Source organism: Borostomias antarcticus (assembly GCF_949987555.1).
Source record: "Borostomias antarcticus genome assembly, chromosome: 4".
Lineage (NCBI taxonomy): Eukaryota > Metazoa > Chordata > Actinopteri > Stomiiformes > Stomiidae > Borostomias > Borostomias antarcticus.
Genome location: NC_140237.1, coordinates 5,931,263 through 5,957,644, shown reverse-complemented (window position 1 = coordinate 5,957,644; position 26,382 = coordinate 5,931,263). Strand labels below are relative to the sequence as shown.

General features: G+C 44.4%; 2 protein-coding genes across 2 annotated transcripts in view; one reads left to right on the top strand and one right to left on the bottom strand.

Annotated features, from left to right (window-relative positions):
* The window catches only part of LOC311308101 (sodium/potassium/calcium exchanger 1-like), a gene marked incomplete at both ends in the record, with an annotated part of 380,753 nt that overhangs the window by 34,713 nt on the left and 319,658 nt on the right, over positions 1 to 26,382 (top strand).
* On the bottom strand, positions 190 to 23,531 carry LOC311308065 (5-beta-cholestane-3-alpha,7-alpha-diol 12-alpha-hydroxylase-like; the record flags this gene model as incomplete). Its single annotated transcript, XM_084437004.1, has 3 exons — positions 190 to 1,060; positions 22,826 to 23,016; positions 23,517 to 23,531. 3 exons carry the CDS (start codon positions 23,529 to 23,531, stop codon positions 190 to 192), a joined length of 1,077 nt encoding a protein of 358 aa, XP_084293130.1.

Below are 26,382 nucleotides of genomic sequence, written 5' to 3'. Positions count from 1 at the left end.
TGGGACAGAATGCTTTTTTCACTTCAGTGCGACTTTAATGTATTAGGCTTACATAATTTTAAAAAGTCAACATGTTTCGACCTTGTCAGTCTTCATCAGGACATGTTGTGCGCTCAAACAAATAACCCCTTAAATACTCACTCACTACTGTGAGTTTGGTTAGATTAACATCTAAGTGTGCTTTCAAACCTAAAACCTGAGCCTGTACCTAAACTGAATGTCTCTAGTTGGCTGCATGGACCCAAAGCCCCAGCGCTTTATGTCAATATGCGGGATCTCCTCATCTGGATTCTTTAACTCAAAGTCAAAGTACGTGAGCATGAGGAAAACAAGCTGCTTCAGCTCATTGGTGGCGAAGAAACGACCAGGGCACATGCTGATTCCAGCCCCCCACGGAATGTTGTAGTACTTCAGCTTCTTCCCGCCCTTGTAGAAATCATTTTTCTCGCCCCCGTCTGGTGTGAGGAAACGGTCATATTTGAACGTGAGCGGATCGGGGTGGATGTCTGGGTCCACCTGAACGGCGGTGTAGGGGAAGAGGGCCACCCTGTCGCCCCCCCCTAGGTGGTACTCTTGTCCGTCAGCCATCTTGAGGCTCATGTCCTGGAGCACGGCCCTGATGAGGACGGGGGCGGCGGTCAAACGCAAGGTCTCCTCCACGGCGCTGTCCATGACGGGCATCTTTTGCAGCATGTCCCGGGTCAGGTCGATGAGCGGCCCACCACGCCTCACTTCCTGCCCGGCCTCCTTCAGCACGTCCTCCACCTCCGCCCGGACCGCCCTCATGGCGTCGGGGTGCTTCATGAGATAGAGGAGCAGCCAGAAGGCTGACGGCCCCGTGTTACCCTGGGACGCCCACAGAAGCAGGAACATGTACCTGTCTTGCATGAACTCCTGCATGCCGTGCTCCTCCCTAATCTCCTGCTGATCGCGCACCCAGCCGCTGACGTTGTCTTTGGTGCTGATCTTCTGGACCGACAGCGTGTTCCAGAACAGCCTCTTCAGATGTTCCACCTCCATCTTCTCCGACGGCAGCAGCACCCCGTAGGCCAGCTTGGATCTGTGATGAATGTGAAATAAAGAAAGCCCATCGTCCTCTCATGTGCTACTCGCAGAGCTAATCTATTTTCCAGCTCATATTCCTTTGTTATTAGTCAAACACTGTGCTCAGGGCTGAAAATTAATACCCGCCACCCGCCAATGGCGGGAAAAAATTTCCATTTGGCGACTAAATTTCGGAGGCTATCCGCCACGCTGGCGGGTAAATGTAAATTGTACCAATAGATTCATGTAATAAAGTATGCGTGCGATGTCGCCACATCCATGCCATAGACCGGCGTTCTGTTTGTTGTGTGTTGCTCCACCGCTGCACCAAATAAAGTTTTCAGTCACATGACTGTTGCGGAGCCTCGCGCACTAGGAGAGACTGGTGACGCGAGGCTACTCGCACACAGAAAATCGTTCACATTTACCTCAGAGGACGCGCGCTTCTACAGTCAACACCTACAGTAGATGTGTACCATCCTGTCTCTGGGCTTCCATAGCATACCAAGCCACTGTTTCTCAGAAGGGATGTCTTTGATCGCTTGTCATGTAGCTTATAAACTCTGAAGACGGTACTGGTTCCTCCTTGACTGACTTCACTGGTCATCCAGCCATAGGCGTAGTTTTGGGTATGGACGCTATGGACATGCCCATACCAAAGCCACGGAAACACGAGTTGTTCCTACCAAAAATAATACAGAGTGAAAACTGTAGTTTTTATTTACCATTCACAACTTGCGAAAGCAAAACGGTTGGGAATTGGCCTGGTTGACAGCTGCGTTCAGCAAGCTATCCAATCAACAATGTACAGTAGCCTACTTCCCCCCCTCCCTCCCTCCCTCTGTGACCCAGCGAGGGCCTCGCGAGCTCAGCAGCTCACAGCACATCGAGCATCGACTGTCGGCAACAGCGGGAATTTTGATTAAGCAGAAGTAAGATTGAAGTTATTGAACAAAAGGGAATACAATGTTGACCGACAATTATTTTTCTGTACAGAGTTGTATCAATGATAATAGTTTAGTTTGCGTCCTACTAAATGCCTGTAAACTGTAATGTTAGTGCTGGTGGTGCAGCTAGTCAGAGCTGTAGGCCTACGTATAAGCTATAACGTTAGTCTCGTAAACGTTTGCTGAGGCAGAGATAAGGTGCTGTAATGTTGTCATAACAGTTGTCTTTAGCTAGTAATAAATCAGTTTTGGTATAACCGTTGCAAACTCCTAGGTTTGAGCAATGACTAGCTAGGTTCACTCGCCCACTGAATTGCATAACAGGCTAAACAAACGAGACGAGACGTCTGGTTTGTTTATGCAATTCAGTCCAAGTCCAGCGTAATTATGTTCATATTTCATATGCTACACAGAATAGGCTGTAGGCTACATGGAAAATAGTGTTTCATGTCTGCAAGTAGTTTGATATTGTCAATCATTTCCCTTTTATGACCAGAAAAAATAAGACACAAATGGACATTAGAATTTTTTTGGTCAAAGCAGCAGAAAGGCAGGACCTGGAGACATTGGCGATTTTATAGGGGGGGCAGGGGGGGCAAGTGCCCCCCCTGATTGGACAGCCCAACTCTGCTCAGATTCTTAAAAAAAACAAAACAAAAAAACACTTCTTTTTTTTTCTTTTTTTTTTTACTAATTAACACAATTATTAAATACATAATTGTGGTTTGTACCAGTTTGTGTTAGATCATCATTCATTTTAAAAGTGTATTTATTACTTAAACTAGGCTACCTTTAAAAATATATATATATTCATAATCCACTAATGGCACAACTCGTCCGTCGAAAAAAATGAGATCTGACTGTACTGCTCAGTGCTCAACAAGCTACAACTAGCCAACCTGCTCATAATGGCAAAAAGAGCTATAAAAACAATTTACCACTTCTTCATAAAATAAAATAAAATCTGGCAATGCTAATGAAGAAGCTACCACTCGAAATGACAGCGCAGCAGGTGCAATCAAATGCAGAAGTGCTCCAGAGGCTATCGGAGCTAGCACACTAGCACTAGCACTAGCACTAGCAACATCACCAGCACTAGCACTAGCACTAGCACTAGCACTAGCACTAGCAACATCACCAGCACTAGCACTAGCATTAGCACTAGCAACATCACCATCGGCGAGGAAGCTAGCACCAGCAGACAGTTGCAGTTTGATGTTGTGATGTTGGGTATGGCCTAGTGCTCGGCCATAAAGTCATATTGACATGCTCGTGGTGTCTAGATGAAGTTTGATGCGTTGTACATATTGAATTGTCATACGGATTTCTCAGCATACTGTTCACAACTGGTATTCTTTGTAAATAGATGGGACGAGACGGCAGAACAGTTTTTTTTTTTTCTCACGTCAAAATGTTGCCCCCCCTACTCTCAGAGGGTAAAATCGCCTATGTCTGAGAGTCTAGTTTAGCACAGGATAGTCTAAATGCTGCTTAATAAACCTATATAAACATGATGACTCTACTGGACTATAGAATCACTGCCAAAGCCCATCGTCCTCTCATGTGCTACTCGCAGAGCTAATCTATTTTCCAGCTCATATTCCTTTGTTATTAGTCAAACACTGTGCTCAGGGCTGAAAATTAATACCCGCCACCCGCCAATGGCGGGAAAAAATTTCCATTTGGCGACTAAATTTCGGAGGCTATCCGCCACGCTGGCGGGTAAATGTAAATTGTACCAATAGATTCATGTAATAAAGTATGCGTGCGATGTCGCCACATCCATGCCATAGACCGGCGTTCTGTTTGTTGTGTGTTGCTCCACCGCTGCACCAAATAAAGTTTTCAGTCACATGACTGTTGCGGAGCCTCGCGCACTAGGAGAGACTGGTGACGCGAGGCTACTCGCACACAGAAAATCGTTCACATTTACCTCAGAGGACGCGCGCTTCTACAGTCAACACCTACAGTAGATGTGTACCATCCTGTCTCTGGGCTTCCATAGCATACCAAGCCACTGTTTCTCAGAAGGGATGTCTTTGATCGCTTGTCATGTAGCTTATAAACTCTGAAGACGGTACTGGTTCCTCCTTGACTGACTTCACTGGTCATCCAGCCATAGGCGTAGTTTTGGGTATGGACGCTATGGACATGCCCATACCAAAGCCACGGAAACACGAGTTGTTCCTACCAAAAATAATACAGAGTGAAAACTGTAGTTTTTATTTACCATTCACAACTTGCGAAAGCAAAACGGTTGGGAATTGGCCTGGTTGACAGCTGCGTTCAGCAAGCTATCCAATCAACAATGTACAGTAGCCTACTTCCCCCCCTCCCTCCCTCCCTCTGTGACCCAGCGAGGGCCTCGCGAGCTCAGCAGCTCACAGCACATCGAGCATCGACTGTCGGCAACAGCGGGAATTTTGATTAAGCAGAAGTAAGATTGAAGTTATTGAACAAAAGGGAATACAATGTTGACCGACAATTATTTTTCTGTACAGAGTTGTATCAATGATAATAGTTTAGTTTGCGTCCTACTAAATGCCTGTAAACTGTAATGTTAGTGCTGGTGGTGCAGCTAGTCAGAGCTGTAGGCCTACGTATAAGCTATAACGTTAGTCTCGTAAACGTTTGCTGAGGCAGAGATAAGGTGCTGTAATGTTGTCATAACAGTTGTCTTTAGCTAGTAATAAATCAGTTTTGGTATAACCGTTGCAAACTCCTAGGTTTGAGCAATGACTAGCTAGGTTCACTCGCCCACTGAATTGCATAACAGGCTAAACAAACGAGACGAGACGTCTGGTTTGTTTATGCAATTCAGTCCAAGTCCAGCGTAATTATGTTCATATTTCATATGCTACACAGAATAGGCTGTAGGCTACATGGAAAATAGTGTTTCATGTCTGCAAGTAGTTTGATATTGTCAATCATTTCCCTTTTATGACCAGAAAAAATAAGACACAAATGGACATTAGAATTTTTTTGGTCAAAGCAGCAGAAAGGCAGGACCTGGAGACATTGGCGATTTTATAGGGGGGGCAGGGGGGGCAAGTGCCCCCCCTGATTGGACAGCCCAACTCTGCTCAGATTCTTAAAAAAAACAAAACAAAAAAACACTTCTTTTTTTTTCTTTTTTTTTTTACTAATTAACACAATTATTAAATACATAATTGTGGTTTGTACCAGTTTGTGTTAGATCATCATTCATTTTAAAAGTGTATTTATTACTTAAACTAGGCTACCTTTAAAAATATATATATATTCATAATCCACTAATGGCACAACTCGTCCGTCGAAAAAAATGAGATCTGACTGTACTGCTCAGTGCTCAACAAGCTACAACTAGCCAACCTGCTCATAATGGCAAAAAGAGCTATAAAAACAATTTACCACTTCTTCATAAAATAAAATAAAATCTGGCAATGCTAATGAAGAAGCTACCACTCGAAATGACAGCGCAGCAGGTGCAATCAAATGCAGAAGTGCTCCAGAGGCTATCGGAGCTAGCACACTAGCACTAGCACTAGCACTAGCAACATCACCAGCACTAGCACTAGCACTAGCACTAGCACTAGCAACATCACCAGCACTAGCACTAGCATTAGCACTAGCAACATCACCATCGGCGAGGAAGCTAGCACCAGCAGACAGTTGCAGTTTGATGTTGTGATGTTGGGTATGGCCTAGTGCTCGGCCATAAAGTCATATTGACATGCTCGTGGTGTCTAGATGAAGTTTGATGCGTTGTACATATTGAATTGTCATACGGATTTCTCAGCATACTGTTCACAACTGGTATTCTTTGTAAATAGATGGGACGAGACGGCAGAACAGTTTTTTTTTTTTCTCACGTCAAAATGTTGCCCCCCCTACTCTCAGAGGGTAAAATCGCCTATGTCTGAGAGTCTAGTTTAGCACAGGATAGTCTAAATGCTGCTTAATAAACCTATATAAACATGATGACTCTACTGGACTATAGAATCACTGCCAAAGCCCATCGTCCTCTCATGTGCTACTCGCAGAGCTAATCTATTTTCCAGCTCATATTCCTTTGTTATTAGTCAAACACTGTGCTCAGGGCTGAAAATTAATACCCGCCACCCGCCAATGGCGGGAAAAAATTTCCATTTGGCGACTAAATTTCGGAGGCTATCCGCCACGCTGGCGGGTAAATGTAAATTGTACCAATAGATTCATGTAATAAAGTATGCGTGCGATGTCGCCACATCCATGCCATAGACCGGCGTTCTGTTTGTTGTGTGTTGCTCCACCGCTGCACCAAATAAAGTTTTCAGTCACATGACTGTTGCGGAGCCTCGCGCACTAGGAGAGACTGGTGACGCGAGGCTACTCGCACACAGAAAATCGTTCACATTTACCTCAGAGGACGCGCGCTTCTACAGTCAACACCTACAGTAGATGTGTACCATCCTGTCTCTGGGCTTCCATAGCATACCAAGCCACTGTTTCTCAGAAGGGATGTCTTTGATCGCTTGTCATGTAGCTTATAAACTCTGAAGACGGTACTGGTTCCTCCTTGACTGACTTCACTGGTCATCCAGCCATAGGCGTAGTTTTGGGTATGGACGCTATGGACATGCCCATACCAAAGCCACGGAAACACGAGTTGTTCCTACCAAAAATAATACAGAGTGAAAACTGTAGTTTTTATTTACCATTCACAACTTGCGAAAGCAAAACGGTTGGGAATTGGCCTGGTTGACAGCTGCGTTCAGCAAGCTATCCAATCAACAATGTACAGTAGCCTACTTCCCCCCCTCCCTCCCTCCCTCTGTGACCCAGCGAGGGCCTCGCGAGCTCAGCAGCTCACAGCACATCGAGCATCGACTGTCGGCAACAGCGGGAATTTTGATTAAGCAGAAGTAAGATTGAAGTTATTGAACAAAAGGGAATACAATGTTGACCGACAATTATTTTTCTGTACAGAGTTGTATCAATGATAATAGTTTAGTTTGCGTCCTACTAAATGCCTGTAAACTGTAATGTTAGTGCTGGTGGTGCAGCTAGTCAGAGCTGTAGGCCTACGTATAAGCTATAACGTTAGTCTCGTAAACGTTTGCTGAGGCAGAGATAAGGTGCTGTAATGTTGTCATAACAGTTGTCTTTAGCTAGTAATAAATCAGTTTTGGTATAACCGTTGCAAACTCCTAGGTTTGAGCAATGACTAGCTAGGTTCACTCGCCCACTGAATTGCATAACAGGCTAAACAAACGAGACGAGACGTCTGGTTTGTTTATGCAATTCAGTCCAAGTCCAGCGTAATTATGTTCATATTTCATATGCTACACAGAATAGGCTGTAGGCTACATGGAAAATAGTGTTTCATGTCTGCAAGTAGTTTGATATTGTCAATCATTTCCCTTTTATGACCAGAAAAAATAAGACACAAATGGACATTAGAATTTTTTTGGTCAAAGCAGCAGAAAGGCAGGACCTGGAGACATTGGCGATTTTATAGGGGGGGCAGGGGGGGCAAGTGCCCCCCCTGATTGGACAGCCCAACTCTGCTCAGATTCTTAAAAAAAACAAAACAAAAAAACACTTCTTTTTTTTTCTTTTTTTTTTTACTAATTAACACAATTATTAAATACATAATTGTGGTTTGTACCAGTTTGTGTTAGATCATCATTCATTTTAAAAGTGTATTTATTACTTAAACTAGGCTACCTTTAAAAATATATATATATTCATAATCCACTAATGGCACAACTCGTCCGTCGAAAAAAATGAGATCTGACTGTACTGCTCAGTGCTCAACAAGCTACAACTAGCCAACCTGCTCATAATGGCAAAAAGAGCTATAAAAACAATTTACCACTTCTTCATAAAATAAAATAAAATCTGGCAATGCTAATGAAGAAGCTACCACTCGAAATGACAGCGCAGCAGGTGCAATCAAATGCAGAAGTGCTCCAGAGGCTATCGGAGCTAGCACACTAGCACTAGCACTAGCACTAGCAACATCACCAGCACTAGCACTAGCACTAGCACTAGCACTAGCAACATCACCAGCACTAGCACTAGCATTAGCACTAGCAACATCACCATCGGCGAGGAAGCTAGCACCAGCAGACAGTTGCAGTTTGATGTTGTGATGTTGGGTATGGCCTAGTGCTCGGCCATAAAGTCATATTGACATGCTCGTGGTGTCTAGATGAAGTTTGATGCGTTGTACATATTGAATTGTCATACGGATTTCTCAGCATACTGTTCACAACTGGTATTCTTTGTAAATAGATGGGACGAGACGGCAGAACAGTTTTTTTTTTTTCTCACGTCAAAATGTTGCCCCCCCTACTCTCAGAGGGTAAAATCGCCTATGTCTGAGAGTCTAGTTTAGCACAGGATAGTCTAAATGCTGCTTAATAAACCTATATAAACATGATGACTCTACTGGACTATAGAATCACTGCCAAAGCCCATCGTCCTCTCATGTGCTACTCGCAGAGCTAATCTATTTTCCAGCTCATATTCCTTTGTTATTAGTCAAACACTGTGCTCAGGGCTGAAAATTAATACCCGCCACCCGCCAATGGCGGGAAAAAATTTCCATTTGGCGACTAAATTTCGGAGGCTATCCGCCACGCTGGCGGGTAAATGTAAATTGTACCAATAGATTCATGTAATAAAGTATGCGTGCGATGTCGCCACATCCATGCCATAGACCGGCGTTCTGTTTGTTGTGTGTTGCTCCACCGCTGCACCAAATAAAGTTTTCAGTCACATGACTGTTGCGGAGCCTCGCGCACTAGGAGAGACTGGTGACGCGAGGCTACTCGCACACAGAAAATCGTTCACATTTACCTCAGAGGACGCGCGCTTCTACAGTCAACACCTACAGTAGATGTGTACCATCCTGTCTCTGGGCTTCCATAGCATACCAAGCCACTGTTTCTCAGAAGGGATGTCTTTGATCGCTTGTCATGTAGCTTATAAACTCTGAAGACGGTACTGGTTCCTCCTTGACTGACTTCACTGGTCATCCAGCCATAGGCGTAGTTTTGGGTATGGACGCTATGGACATGCCCATACCAAAGCCACGGAAACACGAGTTGTTCCTACCAAAAATAATACAGAGTGAAAACTGTAGTTTTTATTTACCATTCACAACTTGCGAAAGCAAAACGGTTGGGAATTGGCCTGGTTGACAGCTGCGTTCAGCAAGCTATCCAATCAACAATGTACAGTAGCCTACTTCCCCCCCTCCCTCCCTCCCTCTGTGACCCAGCGAGGGCCTCGCGAGCTCAGCAGCTCACAGCACATCGAGCATCGACTGTCGGCAACAGCGGGAATTTTGATTAAGCAGAAGTAAGATTGAAGTTATTGAACAAAAGGGAATACAATGTTGACCGACAATTATTTTTCTGTACAGAGTTGTATCAATGATAATAGTTTAGTTTGCGTCCTACTAAATGCCTGTAAACTGTAATGTTAGTGCTGGTGGTGCAGCTAGTCAGAGCTGTAGGCCTACGTATAAGCTATAACGTTAGTCTCGTAAACGTTTGCTGAGGCAGAGATAAGGTGCTGTAATGTTGTCATAACAGTTGTCTTTAGCTAGTAATAAATCAGTTTTGGTATAACCGTTGCAAACTCCTAGGTTTGAGCAATGACTAGCTAGGTTCACTCGCCCACTGAATTGCATAACAGGCTAAACAAACGAGACGAGACGTCTGGTTTGTTTATGCAATTCAGTCCAAGTCCAGCGTAATTATGTTCATATTTCATATGCTACACAGAATAGGCTGTAGGCTACATGGAAAATAGTGTTTCATGTCTGCAAGTAGTTTGATATTGTCAATCATTTCCCTTTTATGACCAGAAAAAATAAGACACAAATGGACATTAGAATTTTTTTGGTCAAAGCAGCAGAAAGGCAGGACCTGGAGACATTGGCGATTTTATAGGGGGGGCAGGGGGGGCAAGTGCCCCCCCTGATTGGACAGCCCAACTCTGCTCAGATTCTTAAAAAAAACAAAACAAAAAAACACTTCTTTTTTTTTCTTTTTTTTTTTACTAATTAACACAATTATTAAATACATAATTGTGGTTTGTACCAGTTTGTGTTAGATCATCATTCATTTTAAAAGTGTATTTATTACTTAAACTAGGCTACCTTTAAAAATATATATATATTCATAATCCACTAATGGCACAACTCGTCCGTCGAAAAAAATGAGATCTGACTGTACTGCTCAGTGCTCAACAAGCTACAACTAGCCAACCTGCTCATAATGGCAAAAAGAGCTATAAAAACAATTTACCACTTCTTCATAAAATAAAATAAAATCTGGCAATGCTAATGAAGAAGCTACCACTCGAAATGACAGCGCAGCAGGTGCAATCAAATGCAGAAGTGCTCCAGAGGCTATCGGAGCTAGCACACTAGCACTAGCACTAGCACTAGCAACATCACCAGCACTAGCACTAGCACTAGCACTAGCACTAGCACTAGCACTAGCAACATCACCAGCACTAGCACTAGCACTAGCACTAGCAACATCACCATCGGCGAGGAAGCTAGCACCAGCAGACAGTTGCAGTTTGATGTTGTGATGTTGGGTATGGCCTAGTGCTCGGCCATAAAGTCATATTGACATGCTCGTGGTGTCTAGATGAAGTTTGATGCGTTGTACATATTGAATTGTCATACGGATTTCTCAGCATACTGTTCACAACTGGTATTCTTTGTAAATAGATGGGACGAGACGGCAGAACAGTTTTTTTTTTTTCTCACGTCAAAATGTTGCCCCCCCTACTCTCAGAGGGTAAAATCGCCTATGTCTGAGAGTCTAGTTTAGCACAGGATAGTCTAAATGCTGCTTAATAAACCTATATAAACATGATGACTCTACTGGACTATAGAATCACTGCCAAACTCCCGACATGCTGCTGAGGAAATAGTTACTTGTTCAAATGTTTGGTGACATTTATGTTACTCACTATTGAGATGGAAGTGTTTGACTGTTGTTGTTTAAGTGATCTGTTAGTGGTTTTCTCTCCCCTACTTTTACATCTTAAGTGGTTGTTATTTACCTAAACAGTAAAATAAACACAAGAAAATTAAATGCATGGATCATTATTTATACTGCATGGACATTTGTGATATTTGTTAATTAATTAGCTCTTTTCCCCCTTCACCCCCCCCCCCCCCTCCTCTTCTCCATCCTTCTCCTCCCTCTATACTTCTCTCCCTATCCAAGGCCCCGTGCGTCATGGCCTATATAATCCAGCTATATGTGCCTGTATCGAGGTATTGTATGGGGTCCATCGATGGGTTTCATGTGATTCGATAATTATAGCTACAAACATGATGATTCGGCAAATCAATAATCTAACTTGCTGCCGTATTAATCGGTTCACCACGGATCTTTCAAACGTAAAGTTCCTTTCCAGTAATCCAAACTCCATATCCAATTCCTGTTTAGATTTTAGTTTGATCATTGACTCACACGAACAGACTAGTTCCGATTCCGATTTCAGAACGATTAAACTGTAACATAGCCTAGGCTATTTGTATTCGTTGGCGTATTCATAAAAACATCTACACACCCGAATATCACAAACAAGAACTTCTGGTAAGGATTGTTGACATAAACCCATTCTTAAGTGTCATATTCAAGTCTCGTCATAATATGGGAGCTATAACGTGCGGGAATGGATGAAGGACTTAAAACAAATTGATAATAAGGACTGTATATTGGAACATTTTGACAGAATTAGATTATTGAATAGAGAATATTATTTAAAAAAGAAAAGGGCAGGAGTTCTGGGGAGCCTATACCCACGCCCTAGCGGCATATCTCAATAAAGACTTTTTAACTTTTGGCAGTTGCTTTATTTTGAACGAGAGAATATTATTATACTATTAACGCCAAATCCAGGATACTCGTGAAGGCGCCTGCGTTGTTATAAACCAGACCTGGAGTAATGAAAAAGGTGACGACATACAAAACTAAAACCCTCTAGATTCACTGAAACTACCATGGTTAACATAAAAAAGGTGACTGTAGCCAAAAGGTGACAAGTTTGCAGGTCCGTTGAACGGAACGCTGCTCGGCTGCTAGAATACGCCAGCTAGGCAACAAAACCTTTATTGAGATATGCCGCTGTGCGCGTGGGTGGGCTCCCCAGCTCAGTCTTGTTGTTCCGATCATGGTTTAATTTGCAATAGCACCTTCATCACACCTGTCTGAAAGTGCCAATCAAGTGATTTACAGTGATTTTAGAAAGTAGTTTTGTCAAAAGAGCCTCGCAAACCGTGACGTCACAGAGCGCCCTTGTGACGTGGGCCAGGAGGGGTATAAAAGCCAGAGAGAGACAGAGGAAGAGCAGCCAGAGAGAGAGAGAGGGGGACGTCTTCCTCTCTTTCCCTGACTCTCTCTCGTGGGCTAGAGAGAGAGAGAGAGGAGAAGGAGGTATCATCTCGACATCTCCTCCCCCCCCTTCTCTGTCTCACTGAGAGAGATTCAGTGAGAGAGTCCTCCTCTCTTTCGCTGAGTCTCTCTCAGTGAGCCAGAGAGGGGGGGAGGGGAGATGTCAAGGTGGTATCTCCTTCTCCTCTCTCTCTCTCTCTGGACCACTGAGAGAGAGTCAGGGAGAGAAAGGGAGATGTCCTCTTCTCTCTCTCTCCTCTTCCCTGGCTCGGAGGAGGAGGCGGTGGTGGTGGCAAATAAAAAATAAAATAAAAAACGATTTTAATCATAAAAACTGATTCTGACTCTCATTGTAAGCTATAGTGTTATTAAGATATCCATGTTAGCATATAGGAGTACTGTTACTATAGTTACTGTTAGCACTTCAGACTTAGGGGCTGGGCAGCCTCAGCCCTCCACCTCTGACCAGACCTCCACCTCTGACCTCCACCTCTGACCAGACCTCCACCTCTGACCTCCACCTCTGACCAGCGCTCCACCTCTGACCAGACCTCCACCTCTGACCAGCGCTCCACCTCTGACCTCCACCTCTGACCAGACCTCCCCCTCTGACCAGCCCTCCACCTCTGACCAGATCTCCACCTCTGACCTCCACCTCTGACCAGCGCTCCACCTCTGACCTCCATCTCTGACCAGACCTCCACCTCTGACCTCCACCTCTGACCAGACCTCCACCTCTGACCTCCATCTCTGACCAGACCTCCACCTCTGACTAGACCTCCACCTCTGACCATACCTTCACCTCTGACCAGCCCTCCACCTCTGACCAGACCTTCACCTCTGACCTCCACCTCTGCACAGACCTCCCCCTCTGACCAGCCCTCCACCTCTGACCAGATCTCCACCTCTGACCAGCCCTCTACCTCTGACCAGACCTCCACCTCTGACCTCCATCTCTGACCAGACCTCCACCTCTGACCAGACCTCCACCTCCACCTCTGACCAGACCTCCACCTCTGACCAGACCTCCACCTCTGACCAGACCTCCACCTCTGACCAATTTAAAAAATAAATAAAAAACGATTTTAATCATAAAAACTGTTTCTGATTCTCATTGTAAGCTATAGTGTTATTAAGATATCCATGTTAGCATATAGGAGTACTGTTACTATTGTTACTGTTAGCACTTCAGACTTAGGGGCTGGGCAGCCTCAGCCCTCCACCTCTGACCAGACCTCCACCTCTGACCTCCACCTCTGACCAGACCTCCACCTCTGACCAGCCCTCCACCTCTGACCAGACCTCCACCTCTGACCTCCACCTCTGACCAGACCTCCACCTCTGACCTCCACCTCTGACCAGCGCTCCACCTCTGACCTCCACCTCTGACCTCCACCTCTGACCTCCACCTCTGACCAGCGCTCCACCTCTGACCAGACCTCCACCTCCACCTCTGACCAGCCCTCTACCTCTGACCAGCGCTCCACCTCTGACCAGACCTCCACCTCTGACCAGACCTCCACCTCTGACCAGTGCTCCACCTCTGACCAGACCTCCACCTCTGACCAGACCTCCACCTCTGACCAGCGCTCCACCTCTGACCAGACCTCCACCTCTGACCAGACCTCCACCTCTGACCAGACCTCCACCTCCACCTCTGACCAGACCTCCACCTCCACCTCTGACCAGACCTCCACCTCTGACCTCCACCTCTGACCAGCGCTCCACCTCTGACCAGACCTCCACCTCCAACCAGACCTCCACCTCCACCTCTGACCAGACCTCCACCTCCACCTCTGACTAGACCTCAACCTCTGACCAGCCCTCCACCTCTGACCAGACCTCCACCTCTGACCAGCGCTCCACCTCTGACCAGCCCTCCATCTCTGACCAAATGTTAACGGTACAGTCGAGCTCCTTGAGTGTGATCTTTACTAGCCTGCTTTGTCTTGTCAAACCCAGCCTTACCCCGTTTGTGTCTACCTAAAAAAAATGCCAATCAAAATAACAGAAAACATCAGCTGTTACCATTATAACAGCTGCTGTTATAATGGTAACCTACTGTACAATACATCTGATTAAAATATGTCTATAAACCATAGGATTTATTAAGTGCCTGTGTGGTTACTGTTTTATCCCGTCCAGTTACATGTAATTAATTACATTTTAAGCTCTAGGACTTTACCAGCCTTACGAGATAAGTTAGGCCATCTTTATAGGCCTACTTATAGGAAGGGGACAGGAGAGAGGAACAAGGGAGGAAGAAGGGCGGTCTCCGATCCCCCGCTTTGGTTTCGAAATCGGACTCTTTTTTTCACACACCACCACACCAAGATATCAGTTCCACAGGAAACACTGTGTTTACGGATTTTACCACAATTGGCAACAGCACAATAGCGTGTCATTGTTGAGATCCCAAACAAATGCTTCGCACGAGCCTGTCTTGTTTTTGCTGCTAGCTTTTTAAGGAAGGAAGCTGAGCCGGAATCCACAGACGTCACCTACCGCGAGATCGAGGCATAGCGCAAGATCGGAATCAGTTAAACCTGGCTACACCCAGGTTCTGTGCAGAGAGGGTCTGTCTGGACGCTGTTACTGGGAGGTGGAATGGAGTGGTCACACTGTTGACATTGCAGTCTCGTATAAAATCATCAATAGAAAAGACAAAACCTATTTTGGTGGAAATAACAAGTCTTGGATGTTGCGGTGCTCTGGTGACGGTTACAGTTTCTACCATGATAAAGTTGAGACTAAAGTATCAGGCACTCGATCCTCTAAAATAGGAGTGTATCTGGATCACAAGGCAGGTTCTCTGTCCTTCTACAATGTCTCTGACACACTGACCCTCCTCCACAGAGTCCAGACCACATTCACCAGCCACTCTATCCTGGGTTTCTGCCTTGGAATTGGGGTAGTAGTGCAGAGATTAGTAAACTGTGGTAGAGGAGTGATACCTTCTTTCAGTCTATAGAATGAGGCTAGCCTTTCTTTGAGCATCTGAGAGCATTGGCGATTTTATAGGGGGGGCAGGGGGCAAGTACCCCCCCTGATTGGACAGCCCAACTCTGCTCAGATTCTTAAAAAAAAAAAAAAACAACCAAAAAACACTTCTTTTCTTTTTTTTTTTTACTTAAAATACATAATTGTGGTTTGTACCAGTTTGTGTTAGATCATCATTAATTTTAAAAGTGTATTTATTACTTAAACTAGGCTACCTTTAAAAATATATATTCATAATCCTGTACTGCTCAGTGCTCAACAAGCTACAACTAGCCAACCTGCTCATAATGGCAAAAAGAGCTATAAAAACAATTTACCACTTCTTCATAAAATAAAATCTGGCAATGCTAATGAAGAAGCTACCACTCGAAATGACAGCGCAGCAGGTGCAATCAAATGCAGAAGTGCTCCAGAGGCTATCGGAGCTAGCACACTAGCACTAGCACTAGCACTAGCAACATCACCAGCACTAGCACTAGCACTAGCACTAGCACTAGCACTAGCACTAGCAACATCACCATCGGCGAGGAAGCTAGCACCAGCAGACAGTTGCAGTTTGATGTTGTGATGTTGGGTATGGCCTAGTGCTCGGTCATAAAGTCATATTGACATGCTCGTGGTGTCTAGATGAAGTTTGATGCGTTGTACATATTGAATTGTCATACGGATTTCTCAGCATACTGTTCACAACTGGTATTCTTTGTAAATAGATGGGACGAGACGGCAGAACAGTTTTTTTTTTTTTCTCACGTCAAAATGTTGCCCCCCCTACTCTCAGAGGGTAAAATCGCCTATGCCTGGAGAGGCAGGCGGGAGATGCATCAGGGTTACAGGTGAGATTATAGTCTGACTCAACAGATGTAGGTTTTGTGGATAAACCTTGTCATTCGTTGTCACATTGCCCAATCAGTGGCGACGGAAATTAATCTGATTCGGCCACCACCCAGATTCAATCCAGACTAGTGAAACAACAACAACCTATTGTGTCCCTACCAAAGCTCAAATCAAACCTACTTCGCTGCATCCAGCTCAGGTTTAACTTTACATGATGACAGGCTGTGAATATGTTACAGTATATGTATTTTGTTCATAAACACATAAAGACCATGAGGTGAAGGCTTGGATCATTTATATCTCATATTTGTGTAGGGTTAGCTAGTTATGGATAATTCTACACCGTGGAAGTGAATGGAAATGAATATTTGAATTTCTATGAATTGCAATGTTTCTAGGCATCGAATTAAACTACTTTATTTGAAATTTTACTTTGGCCTCTTCCTTAAGCATGTATTCAACATAATACTATTATCTGAATGAAAAGTACTGAAACAGATGTATAATGTGACAAAAAAGGCAATTTATTATTTTGGCCGGTAAAAAATATACTTGGCCGGCAGATTCTTTCATCTACCAGTCCCCTTGGCAGGTGAGCCAAAAAGTTAATTTTCATCCCTGACTGTGCTCCTCCCCCTTGCACAACAGATACCCGAGTACTCCAGACACTACGTTCTTTAACAAGTTGTCTTCAAGACCCTGCCATGGCCCTATCTCTAAGCACAGCTGATGCCAACTTTTCTGCACTGAAATCGATACATTTCAGTGTGCAACACCATGAACAATGAAAGACTGACTGATATCGGGGTGCTAAGTGCAGTGTTGCCAGCTCCTCTGTAAGGGAAGTAGCTGTTGGTTCTCCCAAAAGTAGCTAGAAGTAGTAATCAATTAATTTGCATAATATGCCATTCTGAAAGATGCAAAATGGATAGAAAAGGCTGATCAGGCAGTTTACAAACTAACCATTTAGTCCAGGGGCCTATCCAGATTCGGTACCACCTAAAGTGACCAAATAATATCGGTATTTTGTCTTCCTACATGTGTGTAGTTTATATTTTGGTATGATACACGGCCTATCTACTGTAGTAGCTTAATGCTGGACCAAATACATTTTCTCAGCACCCCAGTACCCCACTTACAGTACAATAGGCACTAGCACTAAATGTTAAACATTAACTCCATACATATGTTAAAAACGTACTTTATGGAACACTCAATGTATTTATTTACGAATATCAATGTTTAATCCAGTGGAATTAGGAGAAATGTGAACAGTACAGTAGCCAAAACACACTTACAGAAGCCCTATGAGGAATGTAACAAACTGGACACACTGGTCCAAGCAGCAGTGGGAGGAGTTAAGGTTAGATATGATAAGTAATGATCATTAGATAAGCTATAATGTAGAGATAAGCAGTTCCTCATACCTAAAATGTCTTCATATCTAAAATATGTCATGAGACATTCCTAAACCCAAAGGAATGAAGCAGAAGTCAATTAAGGTCACAACAGGTGATCATCAGATTAAAAAGGACATGGAGAGGCTGGTGTTTCCATCTTCAGAAGTGTTCGTTTGAAAGTGAACCCACAGATAGATACAGTATCTCCAACATAATAAAGAGAACAGGTGAATAGATTTAAAATGATTAAGCAGGCCTAGGTCTGTGTTTCAGAAGAACATCTCCACTCTTCATAGTGTTTATAATCTGATAATCTGCATCCTCTGCTTGCAGTTTGAGGTCTCCTAGCTGAGCTCTGTGCAACACCGCCACTATGTGGTTGACTGCTATCATTGCATGTTGATGAAGGTCTTCGGGTGGCCAGTTAAATAGTGTTACAGAAACATGACAAAAACTAGAATAGCGCTCAGAGAGCACAGACCTCTGCCTGTGATGCATTTCGTCAGCATGTACAGTTCTTTTTTAGTTTAGCAGTTCTATATGGCCAACTTGAAAATGCATGTTGCAGATGAAATATTGATCACCTTGATGAAGCTGAATCTGTTGTAGTGTGAGACCAAGCTGATCAGGATGCTGTTCTGGGTTTAAAATGACCCGCCATAGGAATTGAATGGGTAAAATGACCCGCTATAGGAAATGAATGGGTAAGACAATATTATGTTCATCCAGCAGATGGAAAACATCCCCATACACACCCACAGCCACAACTCACCTGGGTTCACGGTCTAAAATGAGCCCCCGTTTTATAGTGTTCAAGGCCAAATTTGACTGATCTGTTTTAACTGCTCTTATATGAACACAAAACCCATAAATCCCCAAATGAATGTGAACCACCTGAAGCATTCAGGTCAATACCATTCTCTTAGTGTACACCACATGCTCCCCCACACGTCCATAGTGTGAAACCACTTGGATACTGAAAGTGTAGAGCCATTACCAGTCAATACAAAGTTATTCTAAGTGATCATCTTTATCCTATTAGTGAAACATCCAGATGAAAATGATTTATTTCAAATTTATTTCAAAACAGCAATACACCCATCCACAAAACACAAAATCAGTGAATGTTTTGATTTGTATGAACATGATGTCAATATGTTGTGACATTTATCCAAAGATACTTACAATAATTGCATTTAAAGTAGTTGCCAGAACTCACAAGTGCATCACCTTTTTAAAACAAGTGACTAAGAGTATAATCTAGTGCTGAAGGCAAAGTGAATAATAGCAAACTAAAAATAGAATAGGTGCTTGGTACAGTAATACTCCTGGTAGTACTGTACCTCTTGAAGAGGTGTGTTTTGAGCCTGCAGCGAAAGATGGGCTGCGACTCTACTGTCCTGACGTCAGTGGGTAGTTCATTCCACCACTGTGGGGCCTGGGCAGAGAAGAGCCGTGACCGCGTCATTTGACTACAGGGGCCTCGCAGTGACGGGGCAACCAGTCCTCCCGAGGTAGCAGAGTGTAGTTGTCAGGCGGGAGTGTAGGGTTTGATCATGGCCTGGAGGTAGGAGGGAGCTGTTCCTTTCATTGCCCAGCAGGCTAGTACCAGAGTTTTAAACTGGATGTAAGCTGCTACAGGGAATCAGTGTAGAGAACGGAGAAGGGAGGTTGTGTGAAAAAACTTGGGGTGGTTGAAGTCCAGGCACAGAGCAGATTTCTGGACAAATTCCACGGGTTTAATGGCTAATGCCATGGCCCCAGCAAGGAGGGAGTTGCAGTAATCCAGGCGGGAGATGAGAAGGGCCTGGATCAAGGTTATTATAGTTAACGAAAACTAACGAAAAAATGAAAACTAGGTGTGAGAATATGTAAACCTTTAGTTTTAAAACGATACATTTTTTTTACTTTTTGACTGAAAAAAAAAAAAAAAAAAGGCTTTGCAAAAAAACTTAAGTGGAGGACACTACAAAATAGCATTTTTTCTTCTACTCATCAATTTTTTGTTTTATCCTCATTCTTCTACTATAAGATGTATACTATCACTATATTAAAGGAGTAGTAAAGGGAAAATGCATGTACCGAGGTGCTCATCTAGGCCCTTGTCATCTCGCGTTTGGACTAGTGCAACTCCCTCCTTGCTGGGGCAGCCCTGCCTCGGCCATTAAACCCCTGGAACTTGTCCAGAAAGCTGCTGCTCGCCTGGTGTTCAACCACCCAAGTTCTCCCACAAACTTCCCTTCTCTGTTCTCTACACTGGCTCCCTGTAGCAGCTTGCATCCAGACTCTGGGACTATCCTATAGGGCAATGAATTAAACAGCTCTCTCCTACCTCCAGGCCATAGTCAAACCCTACACTCCCTCCCAACCACTATGCTGTGTTACCTTGGGGTGAGTGGTTGCCTTCTCACTCCGAGGCTCCAGCGGTCGATCGACACGGTCACGGCTCTTAACTGTCCTGGCCCTGCAGTGATGTAATGAACTGCCCACTGACATCAGGACAGCAGAGTCGCTGCCCATCTTTTGCCGCAGGCTCAAAACTCACTTCTTCAAGAGATACAGTAGTACCACGATCCTCCCTCTTAGGCGCCTATTATATTTTTAGTTTGCTATTCTTGCACTTTGCCTTCAGCACTAGACTATGCACTAGTCACTTAAGGAGATGCACTTGTGAGTTCTGGCAAGTAGTACCTTGGCTTTTCCTACGTTAAATGAAATTATTGTAAGTCGTTTTTTATAAAAGTGTCAGCTAAGTGAGTGTAATGTAATGTAATATAATGTTTACTTCCCAAATTAAATGCATTTGAACATTAGATCTCTGTGGTTATCCCCTACTAGTTTTTCTCTTGTTCACTTTCCTGTGAGTTCTTGGTGGCCAATGAGCTGTTTTTGAGCATTGATCTCTTCCTTCAACCTTAATAAACAGACAGAAACTCTCATTACCATCAAATCATTTGGCAAGAATTGAGAACCCTCTCCCCTCGACACGTCTCTGTCTCCACCCCGAAACGCCCCCCCCTCGACACGGCTCTGAGTGGTGGCAGCGCTACAATGAAAATAAAGTTCCTGCCTGCCGTGAGGCCCTCTAAAGCGCGAGACCCAGGGGCAACCGCCACCTTTCACCCCCCCCCTGGCGATGCATTTGCTCCTACCCAAGAATCTCCCTCTCTGTGGAGACAAGTAAGCGCTCCAAGGTGCTGTTTTTGCGCTCTGTGTGTATCAGACTTCTCTTTAGACCGTCTCTCTCCTCCCTCAGTCTGAATGTTTCCAGGCGCTCTGCCTCTCTCCCCTGTTTTTGATGGGCATTGAACTCTTCCTTCAACCTTAATAAACAGACAGAAACTCTCACTACCATCACATCATTTGGCAAGAATTGAGAAGATGCATCCAGATGCATTTGCTCCTACCCAAGTATCTCCCTCTCTGTGGAGGTGACTGAGCGCTCCAAGGTGCTGTTTTTGAGCTCTGTGTGGATCAGACTTTTCTTTAGACCGTCTCTCTCCTCCCTCAGTCTGAGTGTCTCCCGGTGGGCCACCTCTCTCCCCAGGCGATCAGCAGCCCGGGACGTCTCCAGGCCTCGCAGTCTCTCCACCTCTCTCTCAAGACCTCGCAGTCTCTCCACCTCTCTCTCCAGACCTCCCAGTCTCTCCACCCCTCTCTCCAGGCCTCGCAGCCTCTCACTGAGCGCTCTGTTCTCCTTATACTGTGGGAAGACACACAAGCTTTCCATGTGACACAGCAAAACTCCCTGGCTTTGTTCCAAATCGCATACTTCTTCTTTTTACTGCTAGTACGTATTACAGCTGCCATTATGAAGTATGTACTTTGAATGCAGTATGCATACGAATGGGACATACTAGCCTACTTCAAGCTAAGTATCACAGGGGATGTAAAGGCAGGCTAAAAGACTTGTGTGACGCGCTGTGTGACAGGACATATGGTGCGTTCAAGACAATGCAGGACTCAGGAATTCCCAAGTTGGGAATCCCGACCCCCGACGTCATTGCATTCATGACGATTTTAACGCGGGAGAAAAAAGTAAGTAACGAATCTAGCTAGCTCTGAGCTAGCAAACGTTAGCTACGTTATGTTAGCCAGCAAAACAGCTGGCTAACTAATTTCGCCAGTAAAATAGCTGTTAAAGTCCACATATTGCTATAATCAGAGAGACATATATAGAATACAAACATATATTGCACAATCAGACATCAAATTACATGTAAAAACTTCAACAAACACTTTATAATAATTAAATTCTTATAGTCAACGTTATATATACTAGCTACTCAGCTAACACTGGCACATTTACTATGAGTGCTCATTTACTAAAATGTTCCTAAAATTATTGATTGGTGTGCATTGTCCCTGTAAGAAAATAAACTAAAAACTATGCCGCCATGTTGTGACGTCAACTCGGAGCTCAAAATAATACCAAGTTCCCGATTTGTTATCCTGAGTTGGACGAGCGTTCAATTCGTTTTTCACAAGTTGGAGTTCCTGAGTCCTGAGTTGTCTTGAATGCACCAATAGTAGGCTAGTTCATTTAGGTAGTTGTTTGTTTGTTTTTTAACCTCTCTACCTCTCAAATCAAGATTCAGCTTGGGTACAAATATGTTAACTTAGCTCCTAATAAACATCCATATTCACAGCCACAGCGCTCACCTGCTCATTGATCCTGCGCTGCAGCTGCATGATCCTCTTGCTCTTGGCAACATCCAGCTTCCTGAGGCGCTTCTCCAGCCTCCTCCTGCCCATGAGGCGACGGACGCAGCTCTGTCGCAGGACCACGGACGCCACAATTCATTGTTTTAAGGTTCAAAATATTGAAATGAAAAGACAAGAATCTCCCAAAGTGAGGTTAAGATACAGCTGGCTCACCTGAACGTTCAGGGCCTTCTCTTGTTTTTGGAGGAGCTTCTTCAGGGTGTCCTGCTGGTGTTTCTCTGTGTTGAGGGGCAGGTCGTAGCGGTGCTTCTCTGTGTTGAGGGGCAGGTCGTGGCGCCCCAGATGGCTGTTGATCAACTTGCTAAATGCAAGGCTCACCTTTTGTCCTGCTCTCAGGGTGCATCTCCACGACAACGTAATGACGATACTAGTGATGACCTCTAAGACTATGTCCTTGAAAGCGGTCCATTCCGGCACGACAAAAGGGAGCAAGTCCAAATACCCTTCACAAAAAAGTATGTAGAGCAGACCGGCCACGTACAGCTGGGAGAAGGGAACCCGATGCCTTCCATGCACCACCTCTCTGATTCTCAGGAGGATGCTGCTCCATGGAAGCTTGAAAACCTTGGTAGTCATGACCTTGATGACTATGATCCGAAGAATGATCCATGGCAACGCTCTTAACCTGGACCCTGGCCTCCATTTCACTGCCATGACAGAGCTGTGCATGTCCTGTGTTGTGCACGCCTGTGCCTCTAGAGATCCTATAGACACAGAATTAGTGAATTAGTGACAAAGTGCACATAAATGAAGGCTAGCATATCTCTTTTTTTTTAAATCTCTATTTCAAAAGGTTTGGACATAACACATACCGTTACATACTCCAGCAGGAACTGCTAGATTAGTCCCTCTAACAAGGTCCTTCTGGAGACTCAGTAGTGGAAATGTAGCATTGCCCACCTGTGACTCCAGAGATCCTATACACACAGAATGAGTTCATTAGTGACAATGTGCACATACATTAAGGTTTGCACATCTCAAGACTTTCAAAATATTTGGACAGAACACATACCGCCAACTACCCCAGCAGGAAGCTCTAGAGCAGAATCGAGGGTATCATGATGGCTCCCATCCTGTATTAATCAAAGAAGCATTTTAGTGGCACTTTTCCTGAAGTTGACATTAATTGGTCCATTAATAACCAACTAGGCATAATAATCAACTTCACCTACCTTTCTGTCGAACATCACGCCATCAATTCAACATTAAATTTAGAGGTCCAAAACTCTCTCACTCTATCACTATCACTGAGATCGTCTTCTCAAACAGCTTTTAGAAAGCAACTGAGGGACTATTTAATACTGACATAATAATATAATTTATCATTTTGATCCTTGCAACTATATTCAGTTCTATGTTGGTTGTTTTCACTCCCATTCATTTGTATTCCTTTTTTTCCCATTACTTTTGGTCTCTTTTTTGTCCCTCTGTTTTGTGCTAGCCTACAGGGCAATGGAAGGAACAGCTCCATCCTACATGCATCAGGCACGACATGCCTCATACCTCATAACTGAGGGTTGCCAGGTTGGGGGGCTCCTCCTCTACAGCTGGCACCGTGGAAAATCCATCCTGCACAGTGTCTGGCCTGAACTGCTCCGAAAGGACATCATCTGTGGCCTCCACTGGCTGTAAAGGAAAAAAAAACTGTTATCACAGACTACATTTCCCATCTCCCATTGGGGTTATCAGAACTGTTGTGATGAGACTGATTCATGATGATAATGACAATGATGCCAGATGAACTGAACTTCTTCTACAATATCAATATTTCAGTAATGATATTGGGGGACTAATGCTGTTGTATAATTGACCAATGTTGAATACTGTACGTCATTGCTGAATACGTACAGCCTAGAGCTACAGGACCTAATGGAAATGTAAACACCAGCAAGCGAGACAACAGACACATGGGGGTATTCCAGGACGTTCAAAAAACTCTGAGTCCAACCCTGAAGTCTGACTGCATTCTAACTCCTAGCGACTGGCGAGGGACGATAACACTGCGGCGTGAACCGGATCTAGTTTTGGAGTAGAGTGAAAACCAACCACTGAAAAGACATGACTGTAATGTAATGGAGGCCACTGCGGTCGATCGACGCAGTCACGGCTCTTCTCTGTCCTGGCCGCGCAGTGGTGGAACGAACTGCCCACCTGATGTCAGGACAGCAGAGATGCTGCCCATCTTTCATCGCAGCCTCAAAACTCATCTCTTCAAGAAGTACTACAACAATCCTCCCTCCTAAGCACGTATTGTATTTTATTCTATTATATTGTATTGTACTGTATTTTAGATTGTTGTTCTTGCACTTTGCCTTCAGAACTAGATTATGCTCTTAGTCACTTGTTTTAGAAAGAAGATGCACTTGTGAGTTCTGGCTAGTAGTAGTACATTGGCTTTTCCTACGTTAAATGCAATTATTGTTAGTCGCTTTGTATAAAAGTGTCTGCTAAATGACTGTAATGTACTGTAATGTAATGTACAGTAACAGTGAAACCAGCGAACAGAGAAACCAGGTTCTCCCTCGAGGACAGCCTGGTGATGCAAGGTTAGGGGGAACAAACTGACCACTGACGTCAGGACAGCAGAGTCGCTGCCCATCTTTCGCCACTGGCTCAAAACTGTACCAGCAGAAGCACACCAGTGATACCAGACTGTACTGTACCAGCAGACCCAGACCACTGGTACCAGCAGCTGGACCGAAGAGATGCCTGAGCAGAGCCTCCTGGTAGAGCAGAGCCTCCTGGTTCCAGAGACGTGTGCTCTCTGCTAATCCCCATCCTCTGAGGAGCCTCTACACACACCAGGTCTCTCCTCTGACTAGATTACATGTTCTATAGGGTGTGTTAGGGTACTTGTTTTCCAAAGTATGGTACAATGAGGTCTTGGGGCGGGTAAAAGGATCCATGATCCGTTTTCATTTGCGTTTATGGCCTTCTAGCATTAGACTATGAATATGAGAGGTGTGAACGGCCTATTGGTGGTATTTGGCGCAGCTGCACAGCGTCATGACCTCATTTTCATTGATGAAGCTGGATTCAATCTATCTAAAACCAGGCGTCGGGGCCCAGATGTTACAGGACAAAGAGCTGTTGTGAATGTCCCTGGGCAGCGTGGGGGAAACATCACCTTGTGTTCCTGGAAGAAGAATCAGTGTTTTGTGGTGTGTGGAAGCAGGTCTGTGAGCTTCAATAATGTTAAGTTGGGGGAGGGGGAGAGCCCTTTCCACTAGCCCAGAGAGATAAGGAGGAGGTCTTAAGATGAGGTCATTTTGGCTGAAGTATGAGACTCATTGTTTTCTGACCACACATTTGTACTCTGATATCCCTGCTCTGGAGATCAGACATACCTTGTGAGCTCACAATAAAATCATTTAAACATGCCTTAGTTCACGGAATATAATTACTTGATTGATTATCAACCTGCAAAAACCTAGATATGGCCTTTGAGGGCCGAAAACATTTTCAAGAGGTTCCTACATCTGCAAGGAGTTCTCCATCACTTGCCACCCTAGGTCCATCCAGTACTGCACACATGATCACGTTCTGAGGGGGCGGCAGCAGCTCAGGAGGTAGAGTAGCCGTCTGGGAGCCTCCAGTTCAATTCCAGCTATCTCCTCTGCTTCGTTGACGTGTTCTTGAGTAAGACACTAATTTATCCCAATGAGGAGGCTAACACCAGCTGGCCACCATTGGTGAGTGAATGAGAGAAGATATTGTAAAGCGCTCTATGCTATAGAAGTGCACTCCACTCACAATGACATATCTGGTGCTCTATATAATGCACTTGTACAGGATGGAGCAGAGCAGCCCAGGTTTGTTGTCATGTGGGATAATGTTAGTTTCCACCGGGCTGCTCTGGTCTGGGACTGGTTCACCAACCACCATACATAACTTCACAGGTGGATACACTGTTACCCCCTTACTCCCCATTCCTCAGTCCCATTGAGGAATTATTTTCACTTTGGTGTTGGAAGGTGTTGAATATTGGTTGATTTTCAGAGAAATATTGGTTTAATCTGATCCTGTTAGCTGTTCCTA